At 52.7% G+C, this 15,374-nt stretch overlaps 1 protein-coding gene across 1 annotated transcript; it reads left to right on the top strand.

Moving 5' to 3' along the window:
- Nucleotides 1-6,377: 6,377 nt before the first annotated feature.
- Nucleotides 6,378-7,759, top strand: LOC144739757 (P2Y purinoceptor 6-like). Its single transcript, XM_078622658.1, has 2 exons — nucleotides 6,378-7,397; nucleotides 7,506-7,759. The coding sequence occupies exons 1-2, from the start codon at nucleotides 6,443-6,445 to the stop codon at nucleotides 7,757-7,759; spliced, it is 1,209 nt and encodes a 402-aa protein (XP_078478784.1). The 5' UTR covers nucleotides 6,378-6,442.
- The last annotated feature ends 7,615 nt before the right edge of the window (nucleotides 7,760-15,374 follow it).

Here is a 15,374-nt window from a genome sequence, read left to right as displayed (position 1 = left end):
GTTGAGTCTATGGTGCAGTGTTGAGTCTATGGTGCAGTGTTGAGTCTATGGTGCAGTGTTCAGTCTATGGGCAGTGTTGAGTCTATGGGCAGTGTTGAGTCTATGGGCAGTGTTGAGTCTATGGTGCAGTGTTGAGTCTATGGTGCAGTGTTGAGTCTATGGTGCAGTGTTGAGTCTATGGTGCAGTGTTGAGTCTATGGTGCAGTGTTGAGTCTATGGTGCAGTGTTGAGTCTATGGTGCAGTGTTGAGTCTATGGTGCAGTGTTGAGTCTATGGTGCAGTGTTGAGTCTATGGTGCAGTGTTGAGTCTATGGTGCGGTGTTGAGTCTATGGTGCAGTGTTGAGTCTATGGTGCAGTGTTGAGTCTATGGTGCGGTGTTGAGTCTATGGTGCAGTGTTGAGTCTATGGTGCAGTGTTGAGTCTATGGTGCAGTGTTGAGTCTATGGTGCAGTGTTGAGTCTATGGTGCAGTGTTGAGTCTATGGTGCAGTGTTGAGTCTATGGTGCAGTGTTGAGTCTATGGTGCAGTGTTGAGTCTATGGTGCAGTGTTGAGTCTATGGTGCAGTGTTGAGTCTATGGTGCAGTGTTGAGTCTATGGTGCAGTGTTGAGTCTATGGTGCAGTGTTGAGTCTATGGTGCAGTGTTGAGTCTATGGTGCAGTGTTGAGTCTATGGTGCAGTGTTGAGTCTATGGTGCAGTGTTGAGTCTATGGTGCAGTGTTGAGTCTATGGTGCAGTGTTGAGTCTATGGTGCAGTGTTGAGTCTATGGTGCAGTGTTGAGTCTATGGTGCAGTGTTGAGTCTATGGTGCAGTGTTGAGTCTATGGTGCGGTGTTGAGTCTATGGTGCAGTGTTGAGTCTATGGTGCAGTGTTGAGTCTATGGTGCAGTGTTGAGTCTATGGTGCAGTGTTGAGTCTATGGTGCAGTGTTGAGTCTATGGTGCAGTGTTGAGTCTATGGTGCGGTGTTGAGTCTATGGTGCAGTGTTGAGTCTATGGTGCAGTGTTGAGTCTATGGTGCAGTGTTGAGTCTATGGTGCAGTGTTGAGTCTATGGTGCAGTGTTGAGTCTATGGTGCAGTGTTGAGTCTATGGTGCAGTGTTGAGTCTATGGGCAGTGTTGAGTCTATGGTGCAGTGTTTGTATCACACTCATCCACGCACTCACCCAGTCACACTTACTCTGCTGCTAGCGAGCACCTATGAAGTCCGAAAATTGCACACGTGGGGGTGGGTGGCCAGCACCACGCCCGACCGCCTTTGTCTCCCCAGTGGCGTTGCTTACCACGCACCACACTTGGTACTCATTTGAGGCCGAGTCGACCTAGGGGAGGCCCAGGACCGATTCGGAATGGGTTCGTGGCGCAGCGCGCTAACCATTGCGCCACCGCTCCCCAGGTAGGGCAGTGCCAAGCTCGTAAGTGGTTTTGGCGCTGACTTGCCACTTTACCTAAGATATCGCTGCTCTCTCACTGTCCTCAAGATGCCAGAGACCAATTTGGGTAATTATATTATTGAGAGACTACTGGTGCCATGTGTGTGTGCGTAGCTGTGTGTTTGTGTGGGTCCGTGGGTGGGTGTGTGTGGACGTGTGTGTGTGTGTATGTGTTTGTGGGGAGCGGTGGTGTAGCGGTTAGCGCGCTGCGCTATGAACCTAGCGACCCGGGTTCGATTCCCGCTCACGGCCAACACTCAGTGACGATTATCTGAACCGGTCCTGGGCCTCCCCTAGGTCGACTCAGCCAGAAATGAGTACCTGGTGCGGTGTGTAAACATAGCCACTGGGGAGACAAAGGCGGTCGGGCGTGGTGCTGGCCACCCACCCCCCCCCCCCCGTGTACCGTTCCGGTCTTCATAGGTGCCTGCTAACAGCGCTTGCCCCTACAGTCTGTTAAGGCTATACGGGGGATCTTTATCTTTGTCTTTGTATCTGTGTGTGTTTGTGGTTACTTATGCCCCCACCGAAGACGAACATCCGTGGAGGGATGCAGTTAGGCCGATGAGTCAGATGCCTTCTATGACCTCCTGTCACAGGTGCTGGCTAAAGTGGTCCCTCGGGATAGAGTCATCTTGTTGGTTGACTTTAATGCCCGAGTTGGTCGTGATGCTGGCACCTGGTCTGGAGTGATTGGAAGGCATGGGCCAGATCAGCTCAATAACAACGGTAGGAGGCTGCTAGACTTGTGTGCAGCCAATGGGCTTGTAATTACCAACACGCTGTTCAGGCATCGGCGCATACACACACCATCATGAATGTATGCTGGGTCCAAGCAAGAACATCTGCTGGACTACATAGTGACGTAAATTTATTTGAAATAAAACATAAAATAAAATAAAATGTATTGTTTTATTTGTATTATTTCCCTTCTGCGTGACTTATTTTATTATGTTTTATTTAACATAAATGTAATGTTTTATTTTTTATTATTTTATTATTTCCCTTCTACGTGACTTTACCGAAAGAACCAAGAAGATGAATCCCTGCAGTCACGAAAGCTTTAAATCGAAATTGTGTTTTAATATTTACGTTTTTTTTATTTAGGGCTCCTTTCTAACATACGCTACAGGCCCCACGCTAGCTTCACCCGGCACTGTGGCTATCGCTCAATAACCCCCATTTATTGGGTCCATATGTGTGAAGGCCCACACCATAACAACCGACTCGCATGACACACAGTGCACGTGGTGTGTGTGCACACGCGGCGGTCGGGGTGTGAAACAAGGCCTCTGCTTGGTGCAACCAAATCTGGGAGAGACCACGTGGAGTGGATGACGGAGAGTGAGGGGGGGCGGTACAGAGAGAGGCCTGGTAGGGGATTGGCTGGGTGTAAATGCTTTACCCCGAGCTCTCATACTCTAATGGTGCGTTGTCTTTGAGTTGTGCGCCTTTTGGCGTCATCTGGTCCAACACCATGTGAGACTAGGCTCTAAGGAAAGCTGTCTCGGGTGTCAATCAACTTCAAGGACAGTGCACATTATCAGAGTTGTGTTTTTTGTTTGCATTATGACTGCAGGTATTGTGGTCTATGCAAACATGACTCCTTGTAAAAAGGTGTCAGTTTTGTTGCCAGATAGAAGGGTAAAAAAACAATTATCATATTTTTACTGGCAAATGAGGTTCCAATGGTGGAGGCAGATTGTTGAAGGGGTTTGGAGGAAATATAGAAAACGCAGATGGCGGGGAACGATGGTGGACTTACAAGAGAGTGAATTAATTCTAGATTTGAAGCTTTCGTGACTGCAATGATTCATATTCCTTGGTTTTGTCGGTAAAGTCACGTGGGTAAAAAATTAAAATTAATAAAAGTCAGCCGTACCTTTACATCAGCTGCACCTTAACAACTCTTGGAACCTCCGAGTTCAACCAGTCTACACAACAAAGACTCATTCTTTGCAGGGTTTCAGCCACACCACCTCTACATAACAAAAGGCTCAGTCCCATTTACACGCACCTTTACATCAGCTGCACCTTAACAACTCTTGGAACCTCCGAGTTCAACCAGTCTACACAACAAAGACTCATTCTTGGCAGGGTTTCAGCCACACCACCTCTACATAACAAAAGGCTCAGTCCCATTTACACGCACCTTTACATCAGCCGCACCTTAACAACTCTTGGAACCTCCGAGTTCAACCATTCTACACAACAAAGACTCATTCTTTGCAGGGTTTCAGCCACACCACCTCTACATAACAAAAGGCTCAGTCCCATTTTACACGCACCTTTACATCAGCCGCATCTAGTTTACACAACAAAGGCTCGATCCTAGCAGCGTGCTTCAGCCGCACCGAACCTCACAATAATAATATCCAGGTGCCTACCTTGGCTCCTCCCACCCTCAACCAGTATATATACTGGTTGAGGGTGGGAGGAGCCAATATCCAGGTGCCTACCTTGGCTCCTCCCACCCTCAACCAGTATATATACTGGTTGAGGGTGGGAGGAGCCAATATCCAGGTGCCTACCTTGGCTCCTCCCACCCTCAACCAGTATATATACTGGTTGAGGGTGGGAGGAGCCAATATCCAGGTGCCTACCTTGGCTCCTCCCACCCTCAACCAGTATATATACTGGTTGAGGGTGGGAGGAGCCAATATCCAGGTGCCTACCTTGGCTCCTCCCACCCTCAACCAGTATATATACTGGTTGAGGGTGGGAGGAGCCAATATCCAGGTGCCTACCTTGGCTCCTCCCACCCTCAACCAGTATATATACAAGGACTGTTTTCTTGGAATTTCTCATTCACTTGATACAGCAATCGTGCTGTGACGGTTCCACCGGAAGACGGAAGCTTGTGTTGCCTCCGAAACGTCGTGATTTTTATTTTACTTTTATTAATTTTAATTTTTTTACCTATGTGACTTTACCGAAAAAAACCTAAGAATATTACAGGAGAGTCGTTGAGATTTGTTAGAGAAGGGGCGATGAGGATTTGGCTGTGGAAAGAAGTCGGGGAACCTTCGAGAAAGAGGAGCTGGATGGGTATGAAAAGGGGAATCAGAAGTTGAGGGCGACGCTTGGAGAAATGACTGAGGTCGTGATGTAGGACAGTGTTCCTGTCGACAATAAAGACTCAGTCGGTCGTCTTTACACATCATCATTTACTGTCAGACTAATAATATAATTATTCTCATTATATGTCGATCGTTCAACCACCCGATTCATGCAATCCATTCATCATCAGCACCACAGGTTTGCCCCCATTGATCCCTCGAATCCCTTTCATTCACCCCATCGACCACCACCATCACATTCACACGCGTTTTTTGTTGTTGTTGTACCGTTGTTAATTCTTTGTACAGCGCCTTGGTTAAGGCGCTAGATACATTGCGTTATGATAGGGCGTTTACCTGTCGACCCACCTAAACCACGCTTACCTCACCCATCCATCGCATCCAGGTGTAATGGGTTCCGGAGACATTTGTAGAGGCAACTTCTTTATTACAATACAACACTCCAACAGTCCTGATACGCTGTTACAGCCTAGGTACACAGCCTAGGTACACAGCCTAGGTACACAGCCTAGGTACACAGCCTAGGTACACAGCCTAGGTACACAGCCTAGATACACAGCCTAGGTACACAGCCTAGCGACACAGCCTAGGTACACAGCCTAGGTACACAGCCTAGGTACACAGCCTAGGTACACAGCCTAGCGACACAGCCTAGGTACACAGCCTAGATACACAGCCTAGGTACACAGCCTAGGTACACAGCCTAGGTACACAGCCTAGGTACACAGCCTAGGTACACAGCCTAGGTACACAGCCTAGGTACACTACTCTGGCTACGCTCTGGGGTCCTCCGGCTACAATTACCCTAGGGGAGGCTACCTGACCCGACCCAGCCAAGGTGCGGGTCTGGACCCTGGCTTCCTCGGAACTCGCCCTTACAAGGACGTCGAGCCGGGAGTCCCAGAGTCCCACCACTGGCCCGCACAGCGTCCCGGCCCTTACAAGGACAAGCGGGACGAGGGGGTCCAGGGTCCTAAGCTGGCTGGCTGGCGGGTCCTGGGTCTTGAGCTGCGACTGGCCCCGATCAGCCAGGGAGCTGCCCTTTTATGCCTCGTTCCCAACGAGAGGTGGGGTTGTGTGCGCCCCCAGATATCCCACAGAGCACACACAGCCCCCCCCGTTGGTGGCGCCAATGGGCTTAAGTGTCTGGGGTGCCTGGGATCCTAGCACCTGGCGCCAAGGGGCTTATCTGTCTAGGGTCCCAGAGCCCCCAGCAGCCCCTCCCCTCTTATGGCACTACACAGGTGAGAAGCAGAAACGGCTACGGCATCAGCAGCCGCCGTTCCTCTAACAAGCAGCGACCGTGCCAGGCTAGGTGCACCTTGAGGCTGTCACGTGATGTTTGGGAAGGCGCTCGGAGAAGGTCATGTTCCCACTAACTCGCTGCGTTTTGACCGCCCAGCACTCCGCTCGTTGTTGTGAGCATCGCTCCTCTGCCCTCCGCTGTTGCTGGAGGGCGACTGCCTCCAACTGCCCAGTAGCATCCTTCACGAGCTTTGTCTTCCTCCACAGAGGCTGATCTTGACTCCGCTGGTGCCGGTCATCGGCAAGTCCACTCGTCTCCATCATCGCTACCACCAGCATTGTCGCCAACACTACCACCACCATCGGCACCAACACTACCACCATTTCTGCATCACATCTACATCATCACCAGCAGCAGTGCTACTACCATCACCTAAACCACAATACACCTTCATCGTCATCACCATTGTATCTATAATCACCACCACCACTATATCCATCATCATCACCACCACCACCAAAGATCCCATCCCATCACCACTACCATCAGCAAAACCACAAATCCATCACCACCACCACTACTAAATCTACCACCACCACCACTCTATCTATAATCACCACCACTACTATATCTATCAACAACACCACCAAACATCCACACTCCCCACCACTCCCACCACCCGCAATGACTTCCTCCATCCACCTCCTCAACCCATCCTCCGCAACCGCCACAACCGCCGCATCCCCGTTCACCACCAACGACATCAACGACATCAACAACATCAACGACATCAACATGAACAGCAGCGGCGGCGGCGGCGGCAGGAGGACTTGCCTGTACCGTGAGGCCTACAAGCACATCCTGCTGCCCGCCGTCTACAGCGTCGTCTTCGCGCTCGCCCTCGCCCTCAACGGCTCCGTCCTCTACCTCTGCGCCTTCCGCACGGAGCGCCGCCGCTGGAGCGCCAACCTAGTCTACCTCGCCAACCTGGCGGCTGCCGACCTGCTCTACGCCTGCTCGCTACCCCTGCTGGTGCTGAACTACGCGTGGCGCGACCGTTGGCCTTTCGGCGACGCGGCCTGCCGCGCCGTACGCTTCGCCTTCTACGCCAACCTCTACGGCAGCGTCGCCTTCCTCGCCGCCATCAGCCTCAACCGCTACCTCGGCGTCTGCCACCCGCTCCGTTTCGGCGGCCTCCGGGGCAGCCGGGCAGCGGCCCGCATCTCGTTGGCCGCGTGGCTCGCCGTGGCGGTCGAGACGGCGCCGACGGCGGCGTTCGCCCGCTCCGGGGTCCTGCGCGGACGCGCCGTCTGCTACGACCTGACGAGCCCGGAGAACTTTGCCGCCTACTTCCCCTACGGCGTGGCGCTCACCGCCGTGGGCTTCGCCGTGCCATTCGCCGTCATCGCCGCGTGCTACGTCGCCATCGTGCGCGCGCTGGTGCGTCGGCGCAAGTCCAGGGTTTGCCAGATGCGGCACGGTGCCGGTGCCGGCGGTGGCGGTGGCGCCGGCGAAGTGAAGAGGGCGGGCGGCCGCTCGTTCAGGCTCATCGCCGTCGTGTGCCTGAGCTTCGCGGTCTGTTTCCTGCCCTTCCACGTGACGCGCATGGTGTACCTCTTCGTCAAAATGTACGGCGGCGGTGGCGGCGGCGGCGGCGGCGGCGGCGACGGCGACGGCGGCGGTGGTAATTACACCGCGGCCGTCGTCGGCGGTGGTAATTACACCATCGTCGGCGGCGGCGACGAGTCGTCGTGCGAGCTCGTGCAGACCGTGTCGACCATCTACAAGGCGACTCGGCCCCTCGCCAGCCTCAACTGCTGCATCAACCCGGTGCTCTACTTCCTGTCGGGCGACTACTACAGGCGTGGGGGAGCCGCGCACCGGGGCTGCTGCGGCGGCGGAACGGTGGTGCCGGCGTCCACCGCGGGAGGGTCGCGCGACGCTGAGCCGTCCATCACCGACGCGGTGGTGACGGCGGTGGTGGCCGTGGAAAGGCGCTAGCTAGGAGCGGCGATTAGCCGCTCACGGCCGCCACCCACACCGTTGACGACGAATATCTTGATCAGGTCCCCGGTGGGTGGGTGCGTGAGTGAGTAGGTGGGTGAGTGGATGCGTGGGTCAGTGGTTATATGAGTGTGTGATTGGGTGCGTGAGTGAGTAAATGGGTGAGTGGGTGAGTGAGTGAGTGAGTGGGTGAGTGAGTGGGTACGTGGGCGAGTGGGTATATGAGTGTGTGATTGGGTGCGTGAGTAGGTGAGTGAGTGGGTGCGTGAGTGAGTGGGTGAGTGGGTGCGTGGGTATGTGGGTGAGTGGGTGAGTGCGTGGGTGAGTTGGTGATTGGGTGCATGAGTGAGTGGGTGAGTGAGGGGGTGAGTGAGTGGGTGCGTGGGCTAATGGGTATATGAATGGGTGATTGGGTGCGGGAGTGAGTGAGTTGGAGGGTGAGTGGGTGCATGTGCGAATGAGTATATGAGTGGGTGATTTGGTGCGTGGGTGAGTGAGTGTAGGTGGGGACAGGCGTCTATGACATCTCCTTGCCAAACCCCATTTACCGGAGCCGGGATACTGAATCCTTACCCTCGGGGTTCCTCCAGAAACAGCTAAAAGCCACTGCGAGTGGCCACTTGGAATGTTTGAATGCTGCAAAGAGAGGCTGCCAGACCTCTCGGGGGTGGGACTGGTACCGCCTGAATCTTTGCGGTATTCAGGAGGTCCGGTGGACCGGCTCTGGCTCCAGCCACCATGAGGGGTGGACAGTCCTCTACTCGGTTGAGGAGACTGCCAAACAACAGGGAGTGGCTCTTCTTTTCAACAAAATAAAGAAAGGGGTGTTGGAGCGTGGCAGTGAGGTGTGGGAAGCTGGAAGCCCCAGGCTACTTTGGGCTCGCCTTCCCATCAACCGGAGGCAAGGAGTGGTGGTGGTGGTTACTTATGCCCCCACCGAAAATTAATATAAGTGGAGGGATGCAGGCAAGGCCGATGAGTCAGATGCCTTCTATGACCTCCTGTCACAGGTGCTAGCTAAAGTGGTCCCTCTGGATAGAGTGACTTCAATGCCCGAGTTGGTCATGACGCTGGCTCCTGGTCTGGAGTGATTGGAAGGCATGGGCCAGATCAGCTCAATAACAACGGAAGGAGGCTGATAGATTTTTGTGCAGCCCATGGTCTTGTAATTACCAACACGCTGTTCCGCAATTAGCACATCCACACAACATCATGGATGCATGCCGGGTCCAAGCAATAACATCTGCTGGACTACATATTGATAAAACAGCGGATGCGGGCCCATGTCCTTGACACCAGGACCTACCGTGGAGCTGATCTGCCCACTGACCATGGACTTGTCATCTGTAAGATGCGCCTGCCATTCTTCCACTCCGGTAGTGGGTGTCCACCCAGGACCCCATTCAAACCCATAGGGCCTGGTCTCATCCCAGCTGGTGAAAGTTGCACATGAGAATTTTATCATCGTCTGCAGCTGGGGTTGGCATCATCTCCCCCCCCCTCCTCCTGGCTATGAATGTGATTGTACATATATGTGTACTATATGTGTATATGCATGTGTGTATATCTGGGCAAAGTCCCATCGGTGAGCTCCTCCGGCAGGCAAGGCTGCGTTGGCTGGGTCATGTAGCCCGCATGCCCAAACAGCTTTAGTTCGGCCGGATCGAGGGGGCTAAACGGGCGCGGCACGGGCTAGAGAAGAGATGGTGTGATGTGGTACAGGAGGACGTGGAGCTGAGTGGACTTGCCGATGACTGGTACCAGCGGTGTCAAGATCGGCCTCTGTGGAGGAGGCTCGTGAAGGACGCTACTGGGCAGTTAGAGGCAGTCGCCCTCCAACAACAACGGAGGGCGGAGAGGCGACGCTCACAACAACGAGCGGAGCGCCGGGTGGCTAAAGCACAGCAAGTTGGTGCAGTAGGGGGCACAAGGTGGTGCATCAGCCAGTCATCTCGGTCATCTCGGTCAGTCGACCCGTGGCACCTGCTGGGTCTGCCCCGTGACCTCCTGCCAGCGGGCGTTCGACACTTCACGTGGCCTCAAGGTGCATTGGCCTGGCACAAGCGTCGTGGTAGCGTCGTGGTGACGTCACCGCCACTTAGTGGCGAATGGCGGTTGTTGTTATCTATGTTTGTGTAGAGCGGTAGTGTAGAGGTTAGCATGCAGCACTACAAACCCGGCAGCCTGAGTTCAATTCCCCCTCACGACCTACACCATTGACGATTAACGGAACCAGTCTTGGGCCTCCCCTAGGTCGACTCAGCCTCAAATTAATACCTGGGTGTGGTGTGTAAACATCGCCACAAGGGAGACAAAGGCGGCCAAGCGTGGTGCTGAGACCACTCAGCTTTTTGTGCTCCGTGCAGGCCTGCATAGGTGCTCGCTAACAGCACTTGCCCCAACAGTTTGTTCAGGCTATAAGTGGGATCTTTGCCTTTATATGTGTACGTGTCTGTATACGTTCGTATGCATGTGTGTATGTATGTATGTGCGTGCTGTATGTGTATATGCATGCATGTGTAGAGTATATAAAGTGTATGTGTGTACGGGCGTTGCTCGCATAATGCATCACACGCGTTCCTGAAAAAACAGCGCTGTATGAAGCTAACGTTCCCATAGGCATACATGATATACGGGGGGGATGTGAACCCCGAAGAATAACACTGGTCAACACACTTTTTCTGGCATAAGGTATTCCAACGGTTTTAAGGTAATTTTGGGGTGCTGATTCCAAATCTGGCATCAGTTTTTGTCTATCACATCAGGGTTAGGGTTAGGGTTATTGCATTTTCAATAAAAACTGCAGAAGAAAATATTAAATAAATGTGGATATCTACATAAAATGATATTATAAACACACTATCCTAAAAATACAGCACCATATTTTAACACTAAAGCAGTCACTGACTCGCAACAACTTGCAATCATAAGTGACAGAGTTAATTTCGGGTAAAATCAATGAAAATGGTGTATGCCGATAGCATAAAAATGAGATGTGATAGAGATAATCAACCTGAAATTAGTCTAGAACAGCTGCAAAAGTCCAGGCCAGAAAAAAACGCTTTTTTTGTTGACCAGTGTAATTGAGTATCATTCATTATTTTATCCCTGGATTAACAACATCCGTAGACATTTAATGCTTAATACGGATATTAACCTTACATACATAACTTAATAAGGAGTTGTGTAACAAACCAAACAATTATTAAAATTTAAAAGATTGCTACTTGCAAAGATTTCTTCATGAGGAGTAACTTCAGTCATTTGCATCGGTAGCCAGTTACATTGATCAGGTGCATCAGTAGCCAGTCGCATTGATCATTCACTGACCCACTCACTCACTCACAGACTCACGCATTCACCCACCCAAAATACTTACTTGCCCACCCACTCGCTCACCTACACACTCACTCACCCACTCTCTCAACCACTCACCCACTCTCTCAAATACTCATTCACTCACTTACCTACACATTCACTCACCCACTCTCTCAACCACTCACCCACTCTCTCAACCACTCACTCACCCACCCACACACTCACTCACTTACCCACTCACCCACTCACTCACCCACGCACTCACTGACACAACCACTTACGCACCCACGCACTCACTCAACCACTCACCCACCCACTCACTGACTCAACCACTCACCCACCCACACACTCACTCACCCACTCACCCATGTACTCACCCACCCACACACTCACTCACTCACTCACCCACTCACCCATGCATTCACCCACCCACGCACTCACTCAACCACTCACTCACCCACTCACCCATGTACTCACCCACCCACCCACACACTCACTCACCTACTCACCCGCTCACTCACCCACGCACTCACTGACACAACCACTCACGCACCCACACACTCACTCACCCACTCACCCATGTACTCACCCACCCACACACTCACTCACCCACTTACCCATGCACTCACCCACCCACGCACTCACTCAACCACTCACTTATCCACCCACTCACTCACCCACGCGCTCACCCACACACTTCAGAAGGCAGGAGTGTATTTCCCGGCGAGTACAGCCCGCAGAGCTCGGGATCTCTTTTTCAAGGGGTGGCTACTCGACTGGCAGACAGCACCAAAGCGTTCCACAAGTTCACAGATTTCAAATAACAAGTCAGCACGGTAGACCGTCAATTATCCGCGCCAATGACGGCCAGGGAATAATAATTCAAAATCGCGGATAATCCAAACATTATAACCATTATCCCGCGGATCTATTATGCCAAAAACCCCACTGATAACACATTCCTGCGGAGGGAGCTGGTAGGATCGTTGGGTTGCTCAGTGAATGGCCAGGGTCAACGGCGACGTGGTGTATTCCGCAAATATGCCCGACTGTGAGGGCGGGCACAAGCCGGCGTGAGTAGGTTAAACGTTGAGTTTTATAAGGGCACCACGGGGTGACCAGCCCCTCCCCACCCAGCCCCACCCCTCCCACCCCCCACCCAGCCCCACCCTCTCCACCCAGCCCCTCCCCACCCTCCCCACCCAGCCCCTCCCCACCCTCCCCTCCCCACCCAGCCCCACCCTCCCACCCCAGCCCCTCCCCAGCCTCCCTTCCCCACCCAGCCCCTCCCCACCCAGCCCCTCCCTGCACGACGGACACAATAATCCCCTGTGGGCTGGTGTAACCAGGAGGTTCCTACTAGTATATGTCACGTTTAAGTTAAGCCATTTTGGGAGTTTGTTAATGAACAAAAACAAACTTGTGTAGTGAAGAATCGACCGAACTGATCGATGCACATGCTCAGTCATAACGACAACTCTCCTGGCTCCCGCCCAGCAGAAGCCTCGGGCCCACTGATTGGCTGATGGCACAGCCAATCAACAGCCAATCAAACTCCGCCACCCGCCATTGTAAATATATTGCAACCACTGTACTGCAGAGGCGATCACGCGGATGTCGGATTAACCGTAGAAACACATATTTGGGGCATTTTTGTTTGCCAGTATGAAAAATTAATCATAGGTTTCATGCTTTCTGCCAGTAACAAAACAGAAAAGTTGTGTTAAGGTGTTTCAAACACCAAAGAGAAAACCTTTTGCATGGAATCAAGTTACTGCGTTCACCACACACGCGTATTATTTGTGGTGAACATGCGAACACAAACACGTGGCTCTGATGATGATGTGCGATGCGTTGTCTTTGAAATTCATTTGTCTCCACCGGAGACCTTCTTTATGGCCCAGTCTCACCACCACCAGCGTCAGACGAGAGAACAACGCCACAACGTGAACAGTACAAGGTCAATGCCACTATCAGGGCATTGTAGCTGCGGTGGCTAGGAGATGTTGACTGCCTCGCCTGGTACACAGGAGGGTCGTGGGTTCAATCCCCATCCTGACGATGCCTGCTGCTGTATATGTGGAGTCTGCGTCTCTCTCTCTCATCATCATCATCACGGTGGCTAGGAGATGTTGACTACCTCGCCTGGTCTACAGGAGGTCGTGGGTTCCATCCCGACCCTGACGATGGCTGCTGCTGTATATGTGGAGTCTGCGTCTCTCTCTCTCTCATCATCATCACGGTGGCTAGGAGATGTTAACTACCTAGCCTGGTATACAGGAGGTCGTGGGTTCCATCCCGACCCTGACGATGGCTGCTGCTGTATATTTGGAGTCTGCGTCTCTCTCTCTCTCATCATCATCACGGTGGCTAGGAGATGTTAACTACCTCGCCTGGTACACAGGAGGTCGTGGGTTCGATCCCCATCCCGACGATGCCTGCTGCTGTATATTTGGAGTCTGCGTGTCTCTCTCTCATTATCATCACGGTAGCTAGGAATGTTAACTACCTCGCCTGGTACACAGGAGGTCGTGGGTTCCATTCCCGACCCTGACGATGGCTGCTGCTGTATATTTGGAGTCTGCGTCTCTCTCTTTCTCTCTCCCCGTGGTCGCGTGGAGTTTTCTCCAGGTCCTCCGCGTTTCCCCTCCGCATTTCGAGTATCTGGCAACTGCTCTACATTTGTAATGACATGCTGACACCTGCTGGCTGGAACAGGGAAGCACGTCTACGGTGACCGCTAAGACAACATCCAATCTGAACGGGAGAGGTATCTGGGGCCAAATGTAATGGGCGGGGTTGGCTGGGATGCTCTGGGAAACCTTCTGGAAGGTTCCACAACAGGGCGTGGCCGGAGGCGGAGCCTAGCCAGGCCTGGGGAGATATAAGCGGGGGGCAGAGCTGGGCTCGGGGGTTCACGTGTGGATTCTTGGGCCCGGACTGCGTCGTCTCTCTCCGTCGTCCGGCCACGTGGAAGATCTCCTGCGGGGCGATCGGCCGTAGGTCAGAGGTCGCAAACGGGTTTTGATTCCTTACCCCGTACCCGTACCCGGCCGCACCAGGGTCGCAAATGGGTACCCGTACCCGTACCCGGCCGGGTACGGGTACCCGGCCGGGTACGGGTACCCGTTCCCTACCCGTACCCTACCCGAAATGAGTGACAAACGGTGACTCACCAGTGACTCACGGCCTACCCGTACCCGGCCGCACCAGGGTCGCAAACGGCTACCCGTACCCGTACCTGGCCGGGTACGGGTAGCCGGGTATCGGGTAGGGTACGGGTATCGGGTACCCGATTGCGACTTCTGGGATGAAGCCACGTTGCAGGCGCGGGTGGGTTGATTCTAGGAACTTGAATTGTGAGAAGAGACAAGACGTTGGGAAATGAGTGACAAACGGTGACTCACCAGTGACTCACGGCCTACCCGTACCCGGCCGGTACGGGTAGCCGGGTATAGGGTAGGGTACGGGTATCGGGTACCCGGTTGCGACCTCTGCCGTAGGTGCAGCCAGTAGGGACGTTCATATTTAAAGTGTTAATTCTAGATTCGAAGCTTTCGTGACTGCAAGGATTCATACTTTTAGGTTTTTTTTCGGTAAAGTCACTTAGGTGAAGAAATAAAATTAAAATTAATGAAAGTAATAATAGAAATAAAAAAATAAATCACGACGTTTCGGAGGCAACGCAAGTCTCCGTCATCAGGTGGGACCGTCACAGCTAGATTTTCTGCATCAAGTGAGGCAAAAAATTTAAGATACAAGTTCATAAATACGAGTTAAGGGGGGGGGGGGGGGGGTAGCCAATGAATGGAACGTATTGGGGGGGGGCGGGGCTAAAAGAGAACAATAGCACGTGACCTGTTGTTCTCTTTTAGCCCCCCCCCCCCCCCCAATACGTTCCATTCATTGGCTACCACACTCAGATAAGCTCCTCCCCCCCCTTAACTTGTATTTAAGAACTTGTATCTTGGAATCCCTGCCTCACTTGATACAGTAAATCTGGCTGTGACGGTCCCACCTGATGACGGAGAATTGTGTTGCCTCCGAAACGTCGTGATTTTTATTATTTTATTTTTATTAATTTTAATTTCATTTTTTACCTACGTGACTTTACCGAAAAAAACCTAAGAGTATTTAAAGTGTTGTACTCAGAATGAGACGGATGAGGTTGGCCTGTGTTGTATCCCGTGTGATAAAATAAAAGAAGTACCCTCAACACGACGTGTCGTGGAAGTCGCTCATTACCGATGCCAGATGATGACATGAGCCACTTGCCATTCAGACGCTGTCGCCT

The sequence above is a fragment of the Lampetra planeri genome, unplaced genomic scaffold, assembly GCF_965212315.1.
Source record: "Lampetra planeri unplaced genomic scaffold, kcLamPlan1.2.h2 scaffold_169, whole genome shotgun sequence".
NCBI classification, from domain to species: domain Eukaryota; kingdom Metazoa; phylum Chordata; class Hyperoartia; order Petromyzontiformes; family Petromyzontidae; genus Lampetra; species Lampetra planeri.
Note: the sequence above shows the minus strand (reverse complement) of the source record. Positions and strands in the feature narration are given on the sequence as shown.